Below are 23,850 nucleotides of genomic sequence, written 5' to 3'. Positions count from 1 at the left end.
ATATACAAAACACCCCTTCCCTCGCTGCTCCCGTCAGCACCTTCTCAAAGCGAGGAAAATAAATCTGTTCTCCTTATGACAAAGCCTGATTTGATGATAAACCCTCTCGGTTTCCCGGGAGGTGCCAGAGACTCCGATAGGTGGGGAGAAGGCAGGAGTAAGTAAAGCAGTGGGGGCTGGGGGAAAGAAACAGGAGAGGGGAGAGAGACAGAGGCGGGGGAGGAGAAGGCGAGAAGGCGCCCGTTCTGTGCGCTGATTACTAATGCGGCGGAAAGCTGGGCAGGTTCTGGAGGGAGGCATTTATCCTGCGTGAGAAAGCAGGCAGTGTGTTTCAGAAGCTATCCGCGGGCTCCCACCGCCCAGCTAGAGGGAAGGAGAGGGGGAAGGGGAGGGCCGGGCAGGGCCTGGGGCTTGGCTCTGCCCTGAGCCACAGCGTGAGGAGGGACAGAGGCGCGGAACTCTCGGCTCCCAGGGCCACAGTCACCTGGGGTCTCTCCAGAAGAGCAAGGAGCTCTTCTCTTTCCAGAGGGCTGCTTTATCCTCCGAGGTCGCAGCCTCCTGCCTTGGGGACGTGTTTACAGGGTCACTTGGCTTCTTTCTCCACCTTCCTGGGGGGTGGGGGGAACCCAGCTCCATTCCTGGCACTTGGAGATGAAACCTCAGGGAGGCTTCTGGGAGTCCCTGTCTCCGAGGGAGGGGTGGCGTCTTTGGGGCGGCTGGGTGTGAGCCATGCGGGATGTCGGGGAGCCAGGAGGTATACCCCTGTAACTTTCCTCCCTTACCGTGGGGAGGAGCAGGGTTAGGCAGCTCACCCCTCATCCCTGGGGGAACCCCTCTCTGAGTAGCCTTCCTGCCAAGAAAACAAAAGAGCACGTGGGACCACGGAGCTGCAGACTGTGCACCTTGGAAATCACTGAATCTTCTCTTGGCCAGAGGAGGGAACAGAAGAAAACAGCAAGGCCTGAGGCCACACAGCTGGTTAGTGTCCAAGCGGGAGCAGTCGCCGCTTCTACCCGAATTCCACTCTCCACACTGCAGCCCCAAACAGGGGCCTCTGCTTCTCCTGTAACCCAAATCAAACAAGGCCTTCCTGCCTCTACCGTGCGGCACACTTCCAGCTGGAGCTATCCCGTAAAGGACCCGACATCTGACTCCAAAAGCTGTAAGACACAGTGAAGCACCTAGCTGAGTCTTCTGGAGACAGTGACCTGCGTGACACCCAAGCTTGCTTCAAACGCTCTCTGTCCTCTTTCCTCAAAGCCCACACCTGGATGCTGCTCCCATTCTCCCTCCCTTGCAGGCCCCCAGCCCAGGAGGGGTTCCTGCCCTTTCCCTCCCTGCTCCTAGGATCTTTCTTCTTTCTCCACTTCCGTTCCCCATTTCCACACATTACCCTACACAGACCTGGTAGCCAAGCAACAGATCCTTCCTCTTTAAAAGGTTAAACTTGCTCTGGTCACTGTCACCCTCCAGTCTGTGAATCATGCTGCCTTTCCCTCCTGCCTCGTGTTTTTAGCATGACTAACAGGCAGAGAAGGCGGCGAGGGGTGTGCGTTTCTCAGAGAATGATCCCGTGCACTCACAATAGAATCCTCCGAGGCTTTCCTGTCCAGGGCCCTGCTGCCTCCGACTGCACCCCAGGCCCTCTCTGCTGCTCACAGGGGCCTCCTCTCTCCTCTGTGCTTGTGCTTTTCTATTTTTTTTTTTTTTTTTTTTTTGAGATGGAGTCTCATTCTGTAACCCAGGCTGGAGTGCAGTGGCACGATCTCGGCTCATTGCAAACTCTGCCTCCCAGGTTCAAGGGATTCTCCTGCCTCAGCCTCCCGAGTAGCTGGGACTACAGGCACCTGCCACCACGCCCAGCTAAGGTTGTATTTTTAGTAAAGACGGGGTTTCACCATGTTGGCCAGGCTGGTCTTGGACTCCTGACTTCAGGTGATCCGCCTGCCTTGGCCTCCCAAAGTGCTGGGATTACACGCGTGAGCCACCGCGCCCGGCCGCCTTTGTGCTTTTCTCCTCTGTTCCCACTGTCTGGAAAACGCTCCCCTCACATTTTGCATGGCTGCTGCCTTCTCCTCATGGAGGTCTCAGGTCAACCATCACCACCCCCAGGAGGCCTTCCGTGATTGCCCTGTCTCAAGTCACTGGCCTCCCTACCAGTCACTGCCACGGTCCCTTCCTTTTGTTGTCATCTAGCACCTGTCCCTGTCTGAATTGTATCGTTCGTCTGTTATTATTTGTTTATTCTGTTCCTGCCTGTCTCCCTGAGGCCAGGGACCTTGTCTGTCTTCATTATTATGCTGACCCTGGTGCTCAGCACTTAATAAAGAATCGTTACATAAAATGAATGAAGGACACTAAAGGTGGGTGAGATTGAGGCAGGGCCCGAATCTGTGTAAATCTCTTCGTCGATGGGGCCTTGTACACTCAAGGGTTCCTTCTCCAGCCTGCTCAGAAAACTCAGACTCAGTATTCACAGGAGACCGGGACCTCCTGGGTTAAGGGTTAGGACATCCTCATCAGCCTTTGAGATGCAGGAGCTGTGGCTGCCCGCTCTGTTCTGTGTGTGCTCTTGCTTCTAGGGTGTTGATGCCCCCACCTTGTCTATTTCTGCATCTTTGCAGGCTGTCATAGAAGTTCCTTGGACACCACCACCCATCGCTGGGGAGTGGGGTCGTGGTGATGGCAGCAAACAAACACTTTCCCCTTCCCACTTCTCTTCCGGTGTTCAGGCGGGAGGTAAGCGGGCAGTTCCAGGACTTCATGGAAGGAAAGAGGCAGTAAGTTTGCTGCTGTACCCACTTGCCCCCCAAACTGTAATGCTCTAGAGTGGACAGGAGCAGCGGAGAGGCAGGGGAGTGCCAGGCCTCTAGGAGTTCATATCCCCATTAGAAAAAAAAAAAACTGGAACAAGAAGGCTGAGAGAGAGTCTCGATCAAGAGCTCAAACCTGGCCTAGAACACACTGGGACTTGTGATTCTGTTTACCAATAAGCAGGAAGGAGCCTATTGTACTCAGAGTTAGAGAAGCGGAAAGAAATCCCGTGAACAGGAGCACAGGAGCCAAGAAATTGGGCTCAGAGACAATAGATAGGAAGGGAGGGGTGTGGGAAGGGAGATGGAGACTGGTGAGGCTTGGAGGAGAAATCCAGGCGTGCAGGGGCCCCACTTAGGAACGTCAGGAGAGGGAGGGGTAGAAAAGGAGCCAATTACACGTCAGATTTCTGCAGCAGGTCTGCCTCCCGCTGTGCTGCGGAGCTAGCCTGCAAAGTTTATTGGGTATGTTTTATGAGCAAGGAAGTGTGAGGTGAGGTGGGATTCAGCAGGTGTGTCAGACACGCAGCTTGAAGGCCAGAGGCCAGCAGGTTTTGCAGTCAGGTCAAATTTGAATATCTAGTCTGCCTCTTACTCCTCACTGTGTGACCTTTGACCAAAACTTAACCTCTCTGCCATTTTTTTTGAGACAGAGTCTCACTCTGTCTCCTAGGCTGGCGTGCAGTGGTGTGATCTCAGCTCACTGCAAGCTCTGCCTTCCGGGTTCAAGCGATTCTCCTGCCTCAGCCTCCCAAGTAGCTGGGACTACAGGTGTGCACCACCACACCCAGCTAATTTTTGTGTTTTTAGTAGAGACATCAGCAGATGATCATGCTGATCTCGAACTCCTGACCTCAGGTGATCTGCCCGCCTCGGCCTCCCTAAGTCTGCCTTCTATAAAATTGGGGCAGTGCCTACCTCGTTAGGCTACGATGGGGATGAAACGCAGTGATGCGTGTAATGTGCAGGGCTATGTGATGTCCTACAGATGGTGGCAGGTGCTTTCTGCAGCCCACACCTCTGGCCCTGGCGTAAACCAGAGAAGATACCCATCTGCACTAGGTAAAGCCCTGCCTGCACACAGGTGCGTGCACGAAGGACCCTGAGGACTCTTTGGTCCTTTGAAATCTTGACTTTCTGACAGCTTCCTGTCTTTATTTCCCATCATCTCTGCAGGGATGATGTACTGATCTGCTGACTTTAAGAAGGACCCTGTTTTCAGACTGACTTCTTCAAAGGGGCAGCATCTACACTGGCAAGGCAATCACAACCCAAGCACACAGCTGATGTGGAAGACTTGAGTCCCGAAAGATGACTTTGCCCCGCTTCTCTGCAGGATGCTTTAGCTGGAAACATCTGGGTAACTGCTTATCACCTTCCTATTTTGCAGTATAGTCCCAGCATGGGGGCTGTTTTCATCTTTCTGGGCTAGTATTTTTCAGGATTATTCTGAGCCAAGGACCTCATGCACTGTGGGAGGTATCACTCTTCTCCACCCACCCCCACTCCCACCCCCAACACTCCCCCAAGGGCAGAGGTTCATCCTCCACTGCAGGTCCCCAAGGTTAAAACCTGCCATCTTGCCTGTCTCCCAGGACGTGGCTCCTTCAGGGATTTCTTAGATCTCCAAGAGAGGTGCTGCAGCTCTCACAGGTGCTGGGCTCGGGAGTCTGTCCTGAGAAGCAGGGGCCTCTCTGTGGGAGGAAGCACCTCTCCGGAGACTGCCCAGTGATTTTTTTGTGGGACACTGATTATGGACAATGTGTAATTCAAGGGTTGTTACCTTTGGTTTCAGGATGGGTCAGGAAGGGCATGAAGAGCTTGGGTTATTCTCTCTTCTGCGTGGACCAGAGAAGAGTCAGGAAGGCCTGCAGCTAAGCCAGCTTTTTTTTTTTTTTTTCCGGATGGAGTCTTGTTCTGTTGCCCAGGCTCAAGTGCAGTGGTGCGATCTCGGCTCACTGCAACCTCTGTCTCCCAGGTTTGAGCAATTCTCCTGCCTCAGCCTCCCGAGTAGCTGGGACTACAGGCGCGCGCCACTATGCCCAGCTAATTTTTGTATTTTTAGTAGAGACGGGGTTTCAGCATGTTGGCCAGGCTGGTCTTGATCTCTTGACCTCGTGACTGCCTGCCTTGGCCTCCCAAAGTGCTGGGATTACAGGTGTGAGCCACCCCACCGCTCAGTGAAGCCAGCTTTAAAGCCACCGTATCGTTGATCTGGGCTCAGAAAGCTCAGCTTGTGAGACTGGACTGATCATGTGTCTGTATTTTCTGTGCTTCCTCCCTTTTCTCCTTTACCATTTGATACCTCTTTATCAATGATGATCTGTGCTACAGGAGAGGGCTGGGTCTTTGTCCTTAGACTAGAAACGCAGGCAGATAGGGATAGGCACCACACCCCTTGGGCTTGGATATGCTTTGAGCAACAGATTTGGAGTGAGGGAGCTTCAAGGGGGCCAGGACAGAGTGAGGTGCTGGTGTGATGTGCTGTAGGATACACAGGATATCAGGGTGTGGGGCGGTCACACTCAGGTTTTCCGACTCTCATTCCAGTGCTCACTCTCTTGCATCATCGTCCCTTTACGGGTGCCCCAGCAAGAAACACTTCCACTCCACACTGCATCTGAACTGCGTGTCAGACACGAGAGGAAAGAATTCTGGGGTCGGCGCACTGCTGCACATCTGTAATCCCAGCTACTCGGGAGGCTGAGGCAGGTGGATCGCTTGAACCCAAGAGTTCAAAACCAGCCTAGGCAACACAGTGAAACCCAGTCTTAAGAGAGAGTGGCTGGCCGCGGTGGCTCACGCCTGTACTCCCAGCACTTTGGGAGGCCAAGGTGGGCGGATCACCTGAGGTCAGGAATTCAAGACCAGTCTGGCCAACATGGTGAAACCCCATCTCTACTAAAAATACAAAAATTAGCCAGATGTGGTGGCGCATGCCTGCAGTCCCAGCTACTCAGGAGGCTGAGGCACGAGAATCACTTGAACCTGGGAGGCGGAGGCTGCAGCAAGCTGAGATAGTGCCACTGCACTCCAGCCTCAGCGACAGAGCGAGTCTCCATCTCAAAAAAAAAAAAAGAGAGAGAGAAAATAATTCCTGAACTCAGGGCTGGGACTGGTAATGCCAGGAGAAAGCAAAAAGCAATTTGCTCTGGTGCCTGGGCACAGAAGGAGAACAGAGAAAAGGGAGGCAGAGGAAGTGCAGAGGGAAGGAAGGGACGAGCGGGTGCTCTATGTGGGCTCGCTTGAAAGGAAATACACAAGCACATCCAGGCCCTGGGTTTGGCCATGTCTGGAAGGGCTGGACAGCCTGAAGACAAGAAGGCCTCAGTACGGGGAATTTTATGACGAGGCAGGAAGGAGGTAGTCCTTGGGTTTCTTTGTCACCCGTGGGGAGAAGAGAGATGTAATAGCTGTGGGGAAAGAAGCAGGCATCCTCCCTCTACACGGAGACCTTTGTCCACGCTGCTGCCGTGCGAGATGGCAGCTGCTGGAGAATGTGTTGCCGGCTGGTCCAAGAGATGACCTTGAGAGAGAGGAGAGACAAAATTGAGCTGGTGTCTAGTGTGGGGGAGAGGGGAGGGGCAGGTGAAGTGGGAGGAGAAAGCGGAGAGGGAGCGAGACAAGGAGGGGGCGGGGCGGACTGGGGCCACCTCCCCGTCTGGTTTGTCTGCCTCCCTCCTGGCCAGAAGCAAGGAGGACACAGACACGGGCCTGTGGGGGTGCAGCAGAGATGGGGGGCCGTGTGTCCTTGAGCCCCAAGGTTCTCCTGAGCTGAGATCTTCATTACCTCATGTGCGTCCTAAGGATACAGGCCTTGATCCTGCTGGGGGCAGGCCCTGGACTCAAGCTCCGCAGGTGGCCCCCCTTTTTCTAGCCTGGGCGATGCCCTCCCGAGTCCTTGCTTTTCAAAGCATTTCAGGGGGACATGGTGGGGGTCACCCATCTTCTGCTGCAGGAGTTGGGGATGAGATTTGCCACTTCTCCCACAAGAATCCCCAAGAAGTGATGCCTGTCACTGCAGCCCCACCGCCGTGCCCATCTTTTTTTTCTGTTATAGATTGTTTATGTCAAGTCATTTTTCTCTGGGACAAAGTACTTAGCCTCTCATTTTCTGTCAGTAAAAGGCAGCATAATAATTCCTTCCTCACAGAGTTGCGGGGACTATCAGATCCCATAAGTAAAAGAGCTTGCTGAAGTGCAAACTCACAGCACAAATGTAAGAGATCACTGTTCCCAGGGAAGAGGCAAAAGGGAAAAGGAAGCAGGAAGGGAGTCCAGGCAAGGTCAGGGTGGGGAAACGACCCTGGCTCCTAAAACAGACTTAGCTCCAGCCCTTCCAGCAGCCCCTCCCACCCTCCCTTCTCCATGAGCCTCCTCTGGCCCTGGGTCTTGCTGGGTAGCCTTCAGAAAAACAGGACCCTGGAGCCCAGAATGGGACAGGCAGAGGGGGAGGTGATTGCAAACTCATCCTTTCTCTCACAGAGAGGAGGGGCCCTGGCCTCTTTCCCTCGACCTCCTCCCGATGATACTCACAGGACAGGTTAGGGCAGGACCCTTCTGAAGGCCACAGGGTGCCCCAGAGGAGGGAGGCAATCCCCTTCGCACAGGGCTGGGGAATAGTCACCAGGCTGCCTCACAGAGCAAGTGCCCTTGCCAAGGTCAAATATGGGTGCTGCTGGGCCACGAAGGACCTGGATTACTGAGGTTAGGAAAGTCTGGTGTTGGAGGAGGTGGATTTGAAGCAAACGTAGCTGCCAGCTGGCATGAGGCCCTCAAGCTGGCTGCCATGCCTGGCTGGACCCCACGGCCCCTCCTCTCCCTCCCTTCCTTTGCGTTCTCTCAGGGCTGGCTTGCATCTGCCCTGGGTCATTCTCCCCATCTTTCCCATGCTGCAGGCTAGGAGGGCTCTGGCTGAAAAGGTGCTCTCTGCCTTCCCTGCCAGTTGCCCAACCCTAACCCCTTTAGGTCCCTGAGAAACAGGAGGCCTAGCTGTTCACATCAAGATGGAGAAGCAACAGCTGTGGGATTTCTCTCTCTCTCTCCCCCAACCTCCTCCTCCCTCCCTCCCTGGGGCTGAGGGACAGATGCTCTGTTTAGAATTTCTTCAGGGAGACAGCCAACAAGGGCATTCTTTCTATTCCTTGGGCTTCCCTAGCCAAAAATGGGGGATTAGTCAAGAGACAGCTGCAGAGGCAGCAGCCCTTGGGGAACTCCTACCCGGAGTAGCAGCCATGGCCTCGGGAAAGAAACTGTCTGGAGTCGGCCTCCTTTAATTGGAACTTGAAAGTGATGTCTGCACTGGAGTGTGGCAGAGAGCAGGACTTCAGGCTCTGGCTGGATGCACCTGGGATTGAATCCTAGCTCTGCCACTCTCTCGATGTTTGGGTTGGGGCATTTCAGAAGCTCGTTTCTTCATCTGCAGTATGGAGACGAGCATCCCTACTCTCTAGGGTCATTGCTGGAATTAAATGAGTTGAGGCACAGAAAAGCTTCTGTGATAGGTCTGGCAAACTCCAGGAGTCCAGGGATTGTTAGATCCCCTGTCACACAATAGAGCAGGAGCCAGACTACTTCCTGGACTCAGCAAAGAGTAACCAAGAGGCATGTGGCAATGATGTGGCTTCCAGTTCCCGAAAGCCCCAGTTCTGGAAAACCTTATTTTTTTTAATTGGATTTTTAAAAAAATTGAGTTCCTGAATCCAGGGTCTCTTGCAATTGGGGAACTTGAGGCTTTCAGCTGTTGCATGCCTAGGCCTTGTCATAATCCAATAAATCAGGACATAGAATGGGATACTGGTTATGGAAGGGGATAGGATTGGTGGATGAAACAGAGAAAGGGAGAGAGGGAGAATACACACACACACTCACACACACACTCACATACACAAACACTCACATACACACACACTCACACACACACACTCACATACACACACACTCACACACACACAAAGATTCTGCTGTAATAAACAGATATGGGAAGAGGAGGCAAAGGAGAAGGGCCAGTGACAGCCCTGCTGCTCTGAAAGGCAAGGGGCCCTTGGCTCACTACCTTCCTGTCCTCCCCTGGGTCCAGGTGCACTGGGATCCTAGATTCCCTAGGAGTGAGGACGGGCACCGCAAAGGCATGAAGACACCTCCCACCACCTTCAAGGCTTCCCACTGCCAGGCTGTAGCCTGTTGTGGAGTCCTGGTCCAACCCTGAGTCACCCGTGTGAGCTGGGGTCCATGATTGGTCTCTAGTTCTCCGTCTCGTCATCTGAAGAATGTGAAGAGTAACTTCTGCCTCTGCCGCCTACAGGACTGTCATGAGGATCCAAGGGCACAGTGAGGTGCTAGACAGAGGTGGGGGAGACAGGCACATGGATTCCTTCCCATGTGGCTCTCAAGAAACACCTGTCCCTCCAGACTCGGGGACTGCCTGGGACCTTGAATAATTGCCTTGGCAACTCATCGCCTGGCTAACTCCCACTCCCTTGGGTTTCGGCTTAAACGTCAGTTCTGCAAGATCTTCTGGACCCCTAAGCTGGGTTCTCCTCTTATAAGCATTCACAGCATTCTGTCCCTTCCCATTACAGCACTTTTATAAGCTGAATAGCGTGGTTATCGGTGTGATTATTTAACACCTGCCTTTTGCACTAAACTCTGAGCTCTGTGAGGGAAAGGACTGTGTTTCGTTGTGCGCCATCGTGTCACCATGTGGCAGTGGGTGCTCCGTAAGACCCTGCTGTGTGAGTAAGTGAATTCCCTGCCTCATACCTCTCTCATGCCTTAGCATGAGGCCTGAGGCCAAGTGCCCATCCATCACATCCCCCTTGCCCAAAACCTCCTTATAAGGGGCAGGGGAAGGGTGGCACCTCCTCTCCCTTCTAACTCAAGGAACAAATCATTGGCTACATGACAGTTGCCCTTCTTCCCACCCTCCCAGCATAGCAGCCCCTGCCCTGGATCCAAAGGCAGAGGTGAGTAATTGCTATTTTTATTTATCTTTGCACAAGGCTGCCCTCTGGTGTTGGAACATGCAGGAGCAGATGGGAAGGATGGACGCCCCGGTGGCCAGGAACCAGCGGGCTGAGCCTTGCTCAGAGACTGCCAGTGAGCCAGGGAGTAGGTAAGTGCTACAAGATGTGCATCTTTCAGTTCTCCATCCTCATGGTTCCCTCCAAATCCAACAGGAGGCCCTGGCTTCAGAAGAGCTGGAAGTGAAGGAATGCCCCTTAGAAATCCTACCCACCTCAGCCCCAGTAGGATGGCGTGTGGGTAGGGGAGCTGGTTTAGGTAGCCATTCTTTCTCCTCAGTGGTAGGCAGGCAAACATTTTATAGTCAGCTCTCAAAAAAGGAAATTCCAACTGGTAGCATTAACCAATTTCTGTAGTGTAAATGCCCCTGCCATGGCCAATTTGAAAGCACCAATGTGTTGTCACTGAAGGAGGAGCTGGAAGAGCTGCCCCATAGCACACCATGGTCCAGCGTCTCCCCCATACAGACACCACGGACAGAAATAACTTCAGGGCCAGAGTTAATAGTAGAATATAGTAAGCTGATTGAAAAGTGATGGTTTTTGAATAATTATTACATTTGTTTTCAATATAATGTATTTAATTGTGAGTTTATATAATTTAATTTTTCATAATGGCTATGTTTAACAACTGACTTGCAAAATTCTGGAAAATTTAATAATCTGTTCCTGCAAGTCGTAAGAGCAGGCTCCAGCACATCACTGCTTCTCCTCCTCTTCCCCCATTCTTCCTCCTCTTCCCCTCCTCCTCGTCCTCTCCCACGGCTTTCTTGGCATTCTGTGTGGGTACAAGAGATGGGGCATATGGAAAGGAGCGCCACTGCAGACATTGCTGTTCTCTGAGCCGGGAGCCATAGGTGTCAAGGAAAGAAGATGGAGAAATGCAAATTTGGTTACTGAAAGACATTTCCGTGCTCATTTCATTGAGTGTGTGCGCGCCCACACATGCACATGCGTGGGCGTGATTTTTGCAAGGGATCAAGAGGTTGACTGATGCCTGGGCTAAGATCAGTGTTTAAAGATAAGGAATTGGGCTTCACGGCTGGAGGCCCATGCCTGCATGGTCTTGGAGGGCTCTTACTTGGGATGAGTGGAAGGGGTCCGAGCTAGGTGAAGCAGCCGATGGGGAGCCGAGGCAGGCAGAAATAGGCACTGGGGAAGAGGCTAAGGTTGATGGGGTTGCCATCCAGGCGGATGTCTTCCAGCTGCCTGCGGGTGTATTTGTGTTCCTCGGGGTCACAGAAGACGTCTCTCTGCACAGTCTCTATCAGGTTATTCTGGGAAGAACACACACCAGCTGAGCCCCACCAAGAGGGTCGGCCCCTTAAGCAGCACCGAAGGCTCACATCAGCTGTCCCCACCAGCTCTGCCTGCGCCGGTGCAACTGGAGAAACGGAAGCTCCTAGGGCCAAAGCCACACAACAGGGGTGAGAGGAGCCCCGGGGGTGGGTGGAGAGACAGGGCACAGGTGAAGAGGGAGGCAGCCAAGGGGAGAGGACGGAGGGAAGGACTGAAGGGAAGGAAGGAGACAGAGGGTAGAAAAAAGGGAGAAGGAAAAGCAACTGGGTGAGATAAAATAAAGCGGTGGAGAGAGAGAAAGTGCTTTAAAAAGAAAAAATGGAGAAAGTCGAACTGGGGCCATGAACAATTATACAGACAAGACCTCCCAATCCATGTCTCCAATAAACCCTCAGATAAAGGAGACCCCACAGCTGCCTAAGCCTCATGCCTCTCACTGCCATGACCCTGGTATCTAACTCCCATCGGCCATGTTCTGTGTGTCGCCCTTGCTCTGGGTGAGGCTCCTTACCTGCAGGTGTAGAGAGCGCAGGCTCAGGGGAAAAGGCCCCGGGATGGAATCCAGCAGGTTGTCTGAGAGGTAGAGGAACCGCAGTTTCTCCAGCGCCTGTGGCGAAAGCAAAGAGTGTAGGAGGTCGATGGGTCCTGTTGGGTCCTGGCAGTGAGAGGGCGATGAGGCCAGAGACAGATGGCCCCATTTGTTCATCGGTACTCAGCCTCAGCCACGTGCCAGGCTCTGTGCTGGGTGCTACAGAGGGTGCCCAGGTCTTTAAGATGCTTACAGACACTAACTCCAGCTGGATGCAGGAGGAAAGCTGCTGCCCTTGACGTGCCGTCCACTGAGTAGGAAAGAGCTAGTCAGCTGGTAATGACACTGGGTGGGGCAGGGCAGGGGCAAGACCAAGGGACATTTCAGCTTTGTCTCAACTCCTCTGCTCTCAGAAGGGACTTGCCCCAATGACAAGTCTCCAAATGCTAAACCCGGAGCAGGTACGGAGCAGACACTCGGGAGACAGCCAGACCAGCAGAAGGAGAACCACAGGCAGAAAGAGGCACACAGTATGAGCATGGGACCGAGCTCTCAGAATCACAGTGTTCATCAGAGAAGGGTTTGGGAAGAGACGAGCCTTCAGCAGGGCTCAGGGAGCAAAGAAAAATGATAGCTACCATTTATGGAGTATCTACTCTGCACATCTAACCCTCCTGTGCTCTTTGTAAATGCTGTCTTATTTAACCCACCAGCAGCTATGTCAAGCAGGTATTATTACCCTCATTCTGCAGATGAGAAAACAAGATCAGAGAGGTTAGGTGACTCTCCCACAAACCCAGGTCTCTGTGGCTCCAAAGTCCAGGCCTTATCCTGGGCAGGCAAAGCAACGCCTCCTAATATGGAGACAGCTGGGATGTCACTGAGGCTGAGTAGCGGGGAACCTCAGTGGTCACGCGATTCTGTCCTTTACTTAGAGACTGCAAAACTGAGGCCCGAGGTCACGTGGCCGGCTTCGGATTCCCAGGCTAGTGCTCTTCCACCTCAACAGTGGTAGTGATGCTGTGTTCTGGAAAATTCCCTCAAGGACCACTGCAGACAGAAGGCTGAGAGTGTGGAAGGCACCGGGGAGGCAGGTGAGAGAGCAAGCCAGCGTGCCTCTGTTACCTCGTCCTTTCAAAAAGGCAAGTCTAATTTGGTTTATTTGATGCTTCTAAATATGAATTAGATGCAAAAAAGATTCTACTACTTGAGAGAGAGAGTGAGAAAGAGAGAGAGCACGTGAGCGAGCACACCTGGGGCTCTTCCTAACTCTATTGAATGGGCCACCCCAGGAGGCATATTTGTGTCATATAACTTAGCCCTTTCCATCAAAACTGGCCAGCCAATGACCAAATAGTCTCTCTTGGACGGGCACAGTGGTTCACACCTGCAATCCGAGCACTTTGGGAGACCGAAGTGGCAGATCACCTGAGGTCAGGAGTTCAAGACCAGCCCAGACAACATGGTGAAACCCCATCTCTACTAAAAATACAAAACCTAGGTGGGTGTGGTAGCATGCACCTGTAATCTTAGCTACTTGAGAGGCTGAGGCAGGGGAATTGCTTGAACCTGGGAGGCAGGGGTTGCAGTGACCTGAGATTGTGCCACTGTGTTCCAGCCTGGGGTCAGAGCAAGCTCTGTCTCAAAACAAAACAAAAAAAGTCTCTTTTGAGCATTTGATCATAGGAAGACAATGATCAATCAGTCACTTAGTGGCGGGTTTTGGAAATAAAAGGATATGTTGAGTTAGGGCCAGAATCGGCACTATTCCAAGCCAAATCTATGTGTAAGTTTTCAGGGAGCGGAACCCGTGAGTGTGAGAAGACAGGTGAGTGGAGCAGATGCACAGAAAGAAGTCAAGACAAGAGGTCGTGTGCCCCAAAGAGGCGAGAGAGTTGTCCACCTTGGCTTCTGAACCCCCATTCCTAGTACAGGTTGAGCATCCCAAATTCAAGTATCTGAAATACTACAAAATCCAGAACTTTTTGAACATCAACAAGGTGTTGCAGTGAAATGCTTATTGGAGCATTTTGGATTCTGGATTTCAGGTTAGGGATGCTCAGCCAGTAACAGGCTTGACAGTAGTGTTTCCACATATGGAGGTTCTTGGGATGGCCTTCTCTTGGGTCAGAATCAGTTTCTTGTAACTGAAAGAATCAATAAATGGCAAATTTAAAAGGATGAAAACAGTGGCTGGTGGTGGTGGTTGGTAGGCGGTGGTGGAGGTTGGTGATAGTGAAGAGTGGTGGGGGTGAGGTTTGGGTAGTGGTGGTGATGGTGGAGGTGGTGGTAGAGGTGGGTGGTGGTGGTGATGGTGGAGGTGGTGGTAGAGGTGGGTGGTGGTGGTGATGGTGGTGGTGGGTGGTGGTGGTGATGGTGGAGGTGTAGGTAGAGGTGGGTGGTGGTGGTGATGGTGGAGGTGGTGGTAGAGGTGGGTGGTGGTGGTGATGGTGGAGGTGGTGGTAGAGGTGGGTGGTGGTGGTGATGGTGGAGGTGGAGGTAGAGGTGGGTGGTGGTGGTGATGGTGGAGGTGGAGGTAGAGGTGGGTGGTGATGGTGGTGACGGTGATGGTGGACCTACCACCTCAACTCACCCTGAAGGCTGCAGGCTGTATTCCCGAGCTCTGCAGCCGATTTAGGCGGACATCCAGGATCTCAATGCCAGTGGGAAGCACGGGCAGAGCTTCCAGCAGGTTCTCTGGAAGGATGAGCTCCCGGAGGGCATGCAGCAGGCCGAAGGCATTGTTATCGATGTAGGAGATGAGGTTGCTGGAGAGATCAATCCTCTTTAACTTTGCTGAGAGAGGTTGAGGGAGAACAAAGAGAGAAACCAGAAGACTGTCTTTCCTTGCCCAGGTTCGAGCTGTATCCACATCTTGCTCTCTCCCTCTCAGGAGAAAGGGACTCTAACCAGCTCTCCACCTGCACTAGGCCCAAACCAGAGGAAATAACGTAATCCAGGACTCCTTGGAAAGCCCTCGGATGCCTCCGTGCCCTTCCCTGGAGTTCCGTCCTGTGTGATGGCCACCCGCCTTGGATCTTTTGGAGGAAACCTCTTGAGAGAAGAACCAACAGGCCCAGGAATCCCTGGATCCACTTCGCCTCCACTTGCGGGTCTGTGCAAAAGGGCACCGAGGCCTAGAAAGGCTGTGGGTAATTAGTGTAGAATCTGGATCAGAGCCCAGGTCTCCTGTCTCAAGCAGGGCATAGGCATAAAGAAGCAAAAAGCACACAAACAGCCATGTCAACAGCATCAGTGCCATGGAGGACACGTTTACGACAGTCCTGTCCAGAGGCCAGCTGATCACACAGCTGTCACTGCTGGGACATCCCGAAGATGTTGGCAGATCATACCTTCCCTTCCCAGCTTCCCAGACCTTTTTGGAAAACAAATAAAAACAGGTCACTTCCACCATCTAAACACTTCAGGGAAGGGACTTATAGAGACTTGGGACTATTTACTTTTGACAGCTGGAGGGACAGAGAGCCGACAGGAAAGAGCTAACACAGGCAGGGGCTAACACAGTGTTGGTGACTGTTCTAGTGGTGACTCTTCTCCCTCTGCCTGTCCCCAACGCCTCTTTTCCCAGAGCATTACATACTCAGCCCTTTGAAGTCTTCGGTCCTGATATGGCTGATACGGTTGTAGCGGGCATACAGGTAGGCAGTCCTCCGGGGAAGAGGAGGAAGGTCCTCTAGGTCAATGTCGTCACAATACACAGAGGAACCGAGGCACACGCAGACTAGGCAGGTGGGCAGGCCTGGCCCAGGTGGAAGATAGAACAAAGGGAGATTCCTTCAGCCTCTGCGGCCAGCGGTCCTCACCCCAGGGAGTGGCTGAACCATGGCTATCTGTGCCTTTTTGATAGCCTACGAGCTGCTGCCCAGAACTGATGGGCACCATGTACTCAGTGCTGTTGCGTGCTCCCAGCCTGTCACTCTGCCATCGATCCCAGAGAAGCAGGTCCACCCTCAGTTACTACACAGTCTAAGCCCATTTGCATTTTTAGCAGACCCTGGTTCTGTGTACATTTTTCTGGGCCTATGTGGCTGTTTTTAGGACATCCATTCATCTCTTTTCCATAGGATTCCTCTCTGGTCCCAAAAAGTAAAGCTGGAATTAAGTGGGATGGCCAGTGGTTGCTAACTCTGCCATCTGCCTTGGGGAAGAGAAATTAGATATGTTCTACGGGGCTCCAAGAAGCACAAGAGAACCAAGGTGGAGAGTACAATGCCCGCCCAGCATCCACTTCCCCTCCTTATGGCATCAGCGTGCCAGTGTTTCTTTGGGAAGCGGCCCTCTCCTGCTCTCCGTCCATGACCGCACCTCTGTACCCAGTGGTCATGAGGTTAGGCCAGATCACTCAACACAGACTGGCCTGAAAAGGCTGGGGAGACTTTATTGGATCATACAACTGAATAGCACAGGTGGTTTCTGTCACTTGCTATCTTAAGGCACAGAGATTACTGAGAGACCAGTGTAGCTCAACTCAAGCAAGAAGTCTGGTAGGAGTTAGGAGTGACATAGCTCCAAGACTGAGGGGTTGTCTGCCAGCAGTGACCAGGAGGAGTGGGTGTAGCAGAGGGGCTCCAGCATCTTTCTTATCCCAAGGCTTTGAATAGTGGGTTCAGCTGAGGTCCTTTACGGTCCCTTTAAGCCTGAGACTGTAGTTCTGAGAGGTTATGGATTCCTAACTGAATGGTTTTCCTGCCGATGCCCCAGTAGCCCAGGTCCAACCAAGGCAAACATCCCAGGAAGAGAACAGGGAAGCTGGGAAGCTGCGGGCAAGCAGGTCCAGAATGAACTTCACCCCTCCTCTGCCCGCTTCTGATTTCCAGCAGAGCGCCAAGGCCTCACTGCCAAGGATGCCAGCCCCAGCCTCCAGGAGGGCATCCGGGAAAGAAAGAGAGCTGCTGAGGAGGGACTTTGAAGCTGAAAAGCAGTGTGACTGCTTCATTTGCTCCCGTGCCAAGTGACAGCCACAAAGTTATTTAGTCTTCTCTACAGGCTTTTAATTGTCTCTAATCTAATTACCACTCAACCTGCTTCCCCCCGTCATGCTGTTAATTAAGGCAGGGTGGCTTTGCTAGGGCATAGGGGAGTTCTGGCATTTCTTTGCTTCCTACTCAACTTGTACGTTCAGGTAAAAGTATTAGGGACAGCTAGTGCCTGTTTGATTTCTGTTTTTCTTTTTGTTCTGTGGCTATTTCCCCTCCTCTCTCTGCTAGTAAAAGTAGCTGTGACCCTCCACGCCCCAACCCCACCATGTTCCTCTTTGGTGCTCCCTGGTGCTGGGTCATAGCTGCTTGGCCTAGGACCTAGGGATATTGGGACCGTGTGACTGCACACTTACCATGGTTGGGCTGGGAACTCGGTATCAGCCCCGCTGCAGTAGGTCTGGACATCGTGGGGTTTGATGAGGGTGTCTCTGGAGCCACAGTGCTCTTGGCGGGACTGATTCTGGTTGCGGGAGCCAGGCTAGTCACCTTAACCTGGAGAGGGAACACAGAGTACACCGTAGCCCAGCTTTTGTCTGAAAGGGACTTAGCTTTGGACTCTGGGAACCTCAGTGATGGATTTCAAACCTGCAAAGACTCACTGTGGAGAAGGAGGGAGGGATGGCAGAAAGACTGTACAAAATGGGGGACCTGAGAGAGCATCAGGTCCAGCCTGTCCATCCTATAGACAAAGAAACTGAAGCCCGGAGAGGAGAGGGATGAGGATCAAGGAGCCAGCAGGTGGTCAAGGCAGAGATGGAAGCTGCTGTCCAGGTTTCCCAGGCTGGCGCTCTTCCCCTGCTCCACGCTGACCAAGCTCGTGCAGCAATCGAGTGGGGGCTGGGCTTGCACCCAAGCTGCTGCAGTGAGGCCAAGTGGGCCTGGGGAAGAACTTCAGACTGGAGGACAGTGTCAGAAAAGAGATGGGGAATGTGGCTCTTTTATTTCCTAGGGAATATGACGAGGACATTGGGAACTCCACCCCCTCTCCCACCACTCAGTGAGACACGGCTTCGGGTCCTACTTGACGGCAGTGGGAGGGATGTATGACTTCTGAAGAAGGAGGAGTCCCAGGTTTGTGTCCTGTTTCTTAGTATCATCTAAGTGACAAGTCCCTATGGAGGGACAAGAATTTCCACCTCATGGAGTAAGAGGTGGAGGCTTGAGACAGCCACACTATGGGGCAGGTGGGAGGGCCTGGGCCTCTCTGACTCCCAGTGTCATGCAGGGAATGCAGTCGGTCTGCTGTGTCCCTCACCTCGGGGGGCTGGTCCCCATAGTCTGTGAGCTCCTCGAAGTTGCTCAGGTCAATGACCTCACCATAGTTGTGTGGGCTCAGGACGTCGTTCCCCAGAGGCAGAACTTCAGAGGCATCGCCTTCCTCAGGCATCTGCTCCTCTCTCCTCTTCCTCTCCTTCGTTGGGAAAGAAGCTGTCCCTGTGTCCTGCAGCACCAAGGCCAGCAGACTCAGGAAAGCCAGGAGCCTCATGGGGAGTGGGATGGGGATGAGAATCCCTTCAGCGGCCGGTCCTGGCAAGTGGCTAGGAGGAAGGGCAGCGGTCTGAGGGGCAGGCCCTCTGAAGGGTTGTGGGAATGGCTCACAGATTGACCCCACTTCCTACCTGCACACGTGCAGACTCAGCGCCCTCATCACATGCACAAACTCCCTACCAGCTGCGTAGACTATGTCTACTGTCTTGGTGATATCTCCTAGCGGCTCCCTCCCACCACCGCCCCACTTGAGTGTTTTTACACGCTCACTCAAACACTGATATTCACTCACAGAAGCAGGTGCAAACATGTCTCAACACAGACACATTCACAAGAGTCCCCTTGTCTACAAACAAGGCATACGCTGGTGCATGCACACAGATGTCCTCCCTTACACAACCCCATGCTCAGAATATGACTGCTAATCACCAAGCTCTATTAAGAGAATGTCAACTCAAAGAATCTTATAGGGTTTTTGGTTTTGCTTTGTTTTAGATGGCGTTTCGCTCTTGTTGCCCAGGCTGGAGTGGAGTGGCTCACTGCAACCTTCGCTTCCCAGGTTCAAGCTATTTCCTGCCTCAGCCTCCTGAGTAGCTGGGATTACAGGCACCCACCATGCCTGGCTAATTTTTGCATTTTTAGTAGAGATGGGATTTCACCATGTTGGCCAGGCTGGTCTCGAACTCCTGACCTCAGGTGATCCACCTGCTTCGGCTTCCCAAAGTGCTAGGATTACACGCGTGAGCCCCTGAGCCTAGCCTAATCTTGTGATTTTTTAAAAAAGATCATCCATTCATGCATTTGCTCAACAAGCATTTATGGGTGTCTATTAAGTTCCAGGCACAGGACTTGTCTCTGTGGGTACAGAATGAATAAGGCACAGCCCTTCCTAGGAACACCTACTCTATTTAGGAGACATGGACTTACAATGCAACATACAATGTAAAAAGGAATGTTAGTTTATGAAATATACTTGTAAATGCAGCTTTTTAGAAACAGATTATTGGCCAGGCATGGTGGCTGAAGCCTGTAATCCCAGCACTTTGGGAGGCCGAGGCGGGTGGATCACGAGGTCAAAAGATCGAGACTATCCTGGCCAACATGGTGAAACCCCGTCTCTACTAAAAATACAAAAAAAATTAGCTGGGCGTGGTAGCATGAGCCTGTAGTCCCAGCTGTTGGGAGGCTGAGGCAGGAGAATTGCTCGAACCTGGGAGGCGGAGGTTGCAGTGAGCCAAGATCATGTCACTGCACTCCAGCCTGGCGCCTGGCAGCAGAGCAAGACGCTGTCTCAAAAAAAAAAAAAAAGAAAAGAAAAAGATTATTACAAATACAAGAGCTCTTTGTGTGCAGTCGTGTGAGTGTGTACACATCTGGAAAGCTCCTTAGATACCTGTGTACATTTGTATGTGTGTGTGCACAGGTGATATGCGTGTGAGTACAAATGTTCATGTAGTTAGTATATGCGCAGATGGGTCAGGAAATTCATGTGGGGTGGGTGTTGTATCCAGGCATAAGTGTGTACAACAGTCATACCCAGTGTAGGCTTAACACGGCCCTCCCCAAAGCTAGCTGCATGAGTTTCTAGTAGATTCTCCCCCTTTCTTAAAAAAATTTTTTTTTAGTCTTTTAATTTTAATTTTATTTTTTAATTTTTAAGACAGGATGTCACTCTGTTGCCCAGGCTGGAGTATTATGGCATGATCACAGCTCACTGCAGCCTTAACCTCCTAGGCTCAGGCAGACCTCCTGTCTCAGCCTCCAGAGTAGCTGGGACTACAGGCATGTGCCACCATGCCCAGTTAATCTCCCACCCTTTCTTCCTTCCTTTTTTTTTTTTTTTTTGAGATAGAATTTTTGCTCTTATTGCCTAGGCTGGAGTACAATGGCGCAGCCTTGGCTCACTGCAACCTCCACCTCTCGGGTTCAAGCAATTTTCCTGCCCCAGCCTCCCAAGTAGCTGAGATTATAGGCATGTGCCACCACGCTGGGGCCTAATTTTGTATTTTTTTGTAGAGACGATGTTTCTCCATGTTGGTCAGGCTGGTCCCAAACTCCCGACCTCAGGTGATCTGCCTGCCTCAGCCTCCCAAAGTGCTGGGATTACAGGCGTGAGCCACCGTGCCTGGCCAACCTCCCCCGCTTCCCCCACCTTTTTTAATTTCAGCTGGGCAAAGGGGCAAGCCCCCAGCAGTAGCGAGAGGTGTTTCTTCACCTTACCTCCCATACCTCACTTCAAACGAATTACATAATCTTTAAAAAAACAATATCTAAGACAGTTCAGTGCCCACCCAGAAGTCTTGTCCAACTTCTTTGGTCAGAGGCCTAAATAAACACTCTTCCTTCTCCCTGCCTAATCCCCTGCCCTCGCCAAACCCTTTGTTCTCATTTGCATACCAGTGTGCCGAAGGCCTCAAACCTTGAACCTTACCCCTTCAATGCTTCTGGATCCTGGATGGAGAGCCCTGCAGCTTCCAGGAACGTGGGGACTCTGGTGGAGGCTGTCTGAAATGGGGCTTGGGTTAGACAGTGGTGCCTGGGGACAGGTGGCAGCAAGGAGTTGGCCAGGCCTGTGACCAATCAGACTTCTCATTCCTTCTGATGTCCAGCTGTTTCCCCTCCTCTTTCCTCAGGAGGTCCCCTACCCCATTCCTTTGCTTGACAAAAGGGAATTCTCCCCCGACCTTCCGCTTCACCCCCACCTCCAGCTTCTGCTCTGTCTCTCCTCTTACTCGGTCAGCTCCTTCTTTCTTTTCCTGGACTATCCTCCTGATAGGGCCACATTTTTGAGGAAGAGGCAGTGCCATCCCCCCCAAGGAAGGGGCCCCATCCCTCAGATTCTAAGCCCTCAGAGAAAGCTGGGGTAGGAGGATGTGAAGAGACACAGTTTGTCATTACAGCTTCTTTCTCCAGCCAGAGAGTAACGAGGCATCGGCTTCATAGCCAGAATACAAAGGTAAAAAGAGGTGGAACTGAGGCCCTTCACCCCTCCCCCCAGTCCCACCCAGAGCCCCAGCGTAGAGACTGTAACTGAACAAAATCACCAGAGGCAGGAGCTGAAGGCCTAGATGGCTAAAGAGAAGGGGTATGGGGGATGATGTAGGATTTGAAAGCCAACTTCAAGTTCACAGATAATGATCATGAGGATATGGGAAATTCTCTAAATCTGTTAGGAGGAAAGCAAATGGAAATTGGGAGATGGGCCTAGAAAGGATCATCAACACCAAAAGACATTGTGTCGGGTCTTTGGGGGCCTGGGAAGCATCCTCTCCCGCACCCTCAGAGATGTACAGTCATTCGTCAGTAACCACGGGGGATTGGTTCTGCATGCCCCGTGGATACCAAATCCACATATGCGGAGGTCTTTTATATAAAATGGTGAATTTGCAAATAACCTACACACATCCTCCTGTGTACTTTGAATCACCAAATGCAATTCTTACACCTCATTCCGTTCACGTGGATTCCACATAGTACCGGCACACAGCGAATTCAAGTTTTGCTTTTTGGAACTTTGTGGAAAAATTTTTTTTCTGAATATTTTCAATCTGCGGTTGGTTGAATCCATGGATGTGGAACCCACAGATCCAGAGGGCCAACTGCACTTATCTGGAAACACTCCCCTTTCCTTGCTGCCTCGAGCAGGCTGCTGAGCAAGTCCTTGCTGAAGGCAGAGGGTGAGCGGCTAAGGTGCCTTCCCCCAGCTTCTGCCAGCCTGTGCCCCGGCGCCCACCTCGGTTTCTCAGTGATGCTCCTTGTTCCCTACTCCTTCCCACTGACTAGATACTGAATTCCAGCTGTGAGGCCCCCTAAAGATCTAGTCCAAATCCCTATGATAGAGATGAGGAAAGTGAGGCCCAGAGATGAGGTGGCTTGCCCTCGGCCACACAAAGCCAGGGCCAATGCCTAGACTTTTTGACTCTCAGGTCAGTGAGTTTTCTTTAGTTCATATGACCCTCCCCATTCCTACCTTCTCCCCCAGGAGTCCTGAGTGCATGTGGTTCCGGACCCTCAGAGCAGATGGCTTGGCAGAACTCATCTCTGCCCTGGCACACCAGGTGAAGAGGCCGATCTAATAGCCTGGCCCACGAGGCCAGCACTTGGCTTGCTGTGTTCCTGGGCGCCAGCTGGTGTGAGAGGGGGCTTCCTCCAGCCCAAGAGCCTGGTCATCAGAGAAGAGCCTGTTGTACCCCTGCAGCCCCCAACCTGGGGAGAGATGCCGTCAGAGGCTCTGCTGGGTGGAGGAAAAGATAGCCCTGGATCCTGGAGGGCGCCCGGGAGGCAGATGGCACATTTGGCAGGCTGTGTGCCTCCATCTTCTCTCCACAGCCTGGGCTTTGCAGCCAGAGGCCCTCCGCCCCCACAGCCAGCCTAGGTGCATCTCCCCCTCCCACCCCACACATTTATTCCCGGGAGAAATGGAAATGCAAGTGTTCATTGACTCTCCCTGCCGCCTGCTCCCACTCTCCCTCCCTGCTTTCCCAGTGACACACACGGTCCTGCCATCCCTGCTTGGTTGCTGCACCCCACCATTGTTCCTCCCAATGCATACACATCTGCTCCCCCTACTCCTGCCGGGAGCCACATCCAGACACAGGCTGTCATCCTAGACCCTTTCCCAAACTTCTACTCTGCTTTCCCAAGCTCTCAGGTCACACACTTTTGTTCTCAAGAATATAAGGGGCTGTTCACAGATGCGTACAGGTGGCCTGGGGGATAAACGGCTAACCCAGACTATTGTTCCAGGAAGCCCAGCTCCCCGAGAGCCTGGCAAAGGAAGCAGGAGGCGTGGGAGGTGTCTTAATCCTAAGCTCTCATTAGGAAAAGCACAAGGCGTGTTGATGAATCAGAGGTGGCAGGTGGTATGGACAGAAGTCTGGCCAGCCAACCCTGTGGTTGCCCTTTTCATGGACAGGGAGAGAGAGGTGGGGAAGTTCAGGCACCCTCCTGCGTTTTGGAGGACAGGGGTATATCCCCTGCTGAGGGCTTGCAGCCACATAACTCCATGCCCGGAACACGACCCTCTCCTCTGTTTCAGACACACAAGCCCCACAGGCTAGACTCCACACCTTCCTACCTTTTTACTCATGCTGTTTCCCGTCTTGGTTGTGTCTTTTTTTCTTTTTCTTTTTTTTTTTTTTTTGAGATGGAGTCTCACCCTGTCACCCAGGCTGGAGTGCAATGATGCGATCTCGGCTCACTGCAACCTCCTCCACCTCACCGGTTCAAATGATTCTAATGCCTCAGCCTCCCAAGTAGCTGGGATTGCAGGCACCTGCCACCACATGAGCTAATTTTTGTATTTTTAGTAGAGACGGGGTTTTATTATGTTGGCCAGGCTGGTCTCGAACTCCTGACCTTGTGATCCACCCACCTTGGTCTCCCAAAGTGCTGGGATTACAGGTGTGAGCCACCGTACCCGGCCTGCATCTTTTTTTCTTTCTTCCACCTGGCCAAATCTGATTTATCCCTTAGCCAGCTCACATGGGAGGAACGTTTCTGGTTTTCTGTAGATAGAGGCAAAAGCACTCTCCTCTATGTTGTTCATACACAGCATTTTTACAAACACTTAAGACATAGAGGTATCCATTCATGGATTTCTTTCCCCTTACTCAAAGGTATGCTGTGTTTATTACCCATCCTTGAATTCTTAGCTGGGGACCTGGCATGTGGCCGGTGTCCACTGAACATCCGTGAAG

The 23,850-nt window shown here is 52.4% G+C and overlaps 1 protein-coding gene across 1 annotated transcript; it reads right to left on the bottom strand.

Moving 5' to 3' along the window:
* Nucleotides 1–6,060: 6,060 nt before the first annotated feature.
* Nucleotides 6,061–20,647, bottom strand: OPTC (opticin). Its single transcript, XM_012459207.3, has 8 exons — nt 20,583–20,647; nt 17,919–18,190; nt 17,017–17,155; nt 15,265–15,423; nt 14,257–14,459; nt 11,646–11,741; nt 10,917–11,112; nt 6,061–6,339 (listed from the first exon to the last, which is right to left on the bottom strand). The coding sequence occupies exons 2-7, from the start codon at nt 18,147–18,149 to the stop codon at nt 10,942–10,944; spliced, it is 999 nt and encodes a 332-aa protein (XP_012314630.1). The 5' UTR covers nt 18,150–18,190; nt 20,583–20,647; the 3' UTR covers nt 6,061–6,339; nt 10,917–10,941.
* Nucleotides 20,648–23,850: the final 3,203 nt, after the last annotated feature.

Source organism: Aotus nancymaae, unplaced genomic scaffold (genome assembly GCF_030222135.1).
Source record: "Aotus nancymaae isolate 86718 unplaced genomic scaffold, 86718_ANA_hifiasm-v0.15.2.pri h1tg000039l, whole genome shotgun sequence".
Classification (NCBI taxonomy): Eukaryota; Metazoa; Chordata; class Mammalia; order Primates; family Aotidae; genus Aotus; species Aotus nancymaae.
Note: the sequence above shows the minus strand (reverse complement) of the source record. Positions and strands in the feature narration are given on the sequence as shown.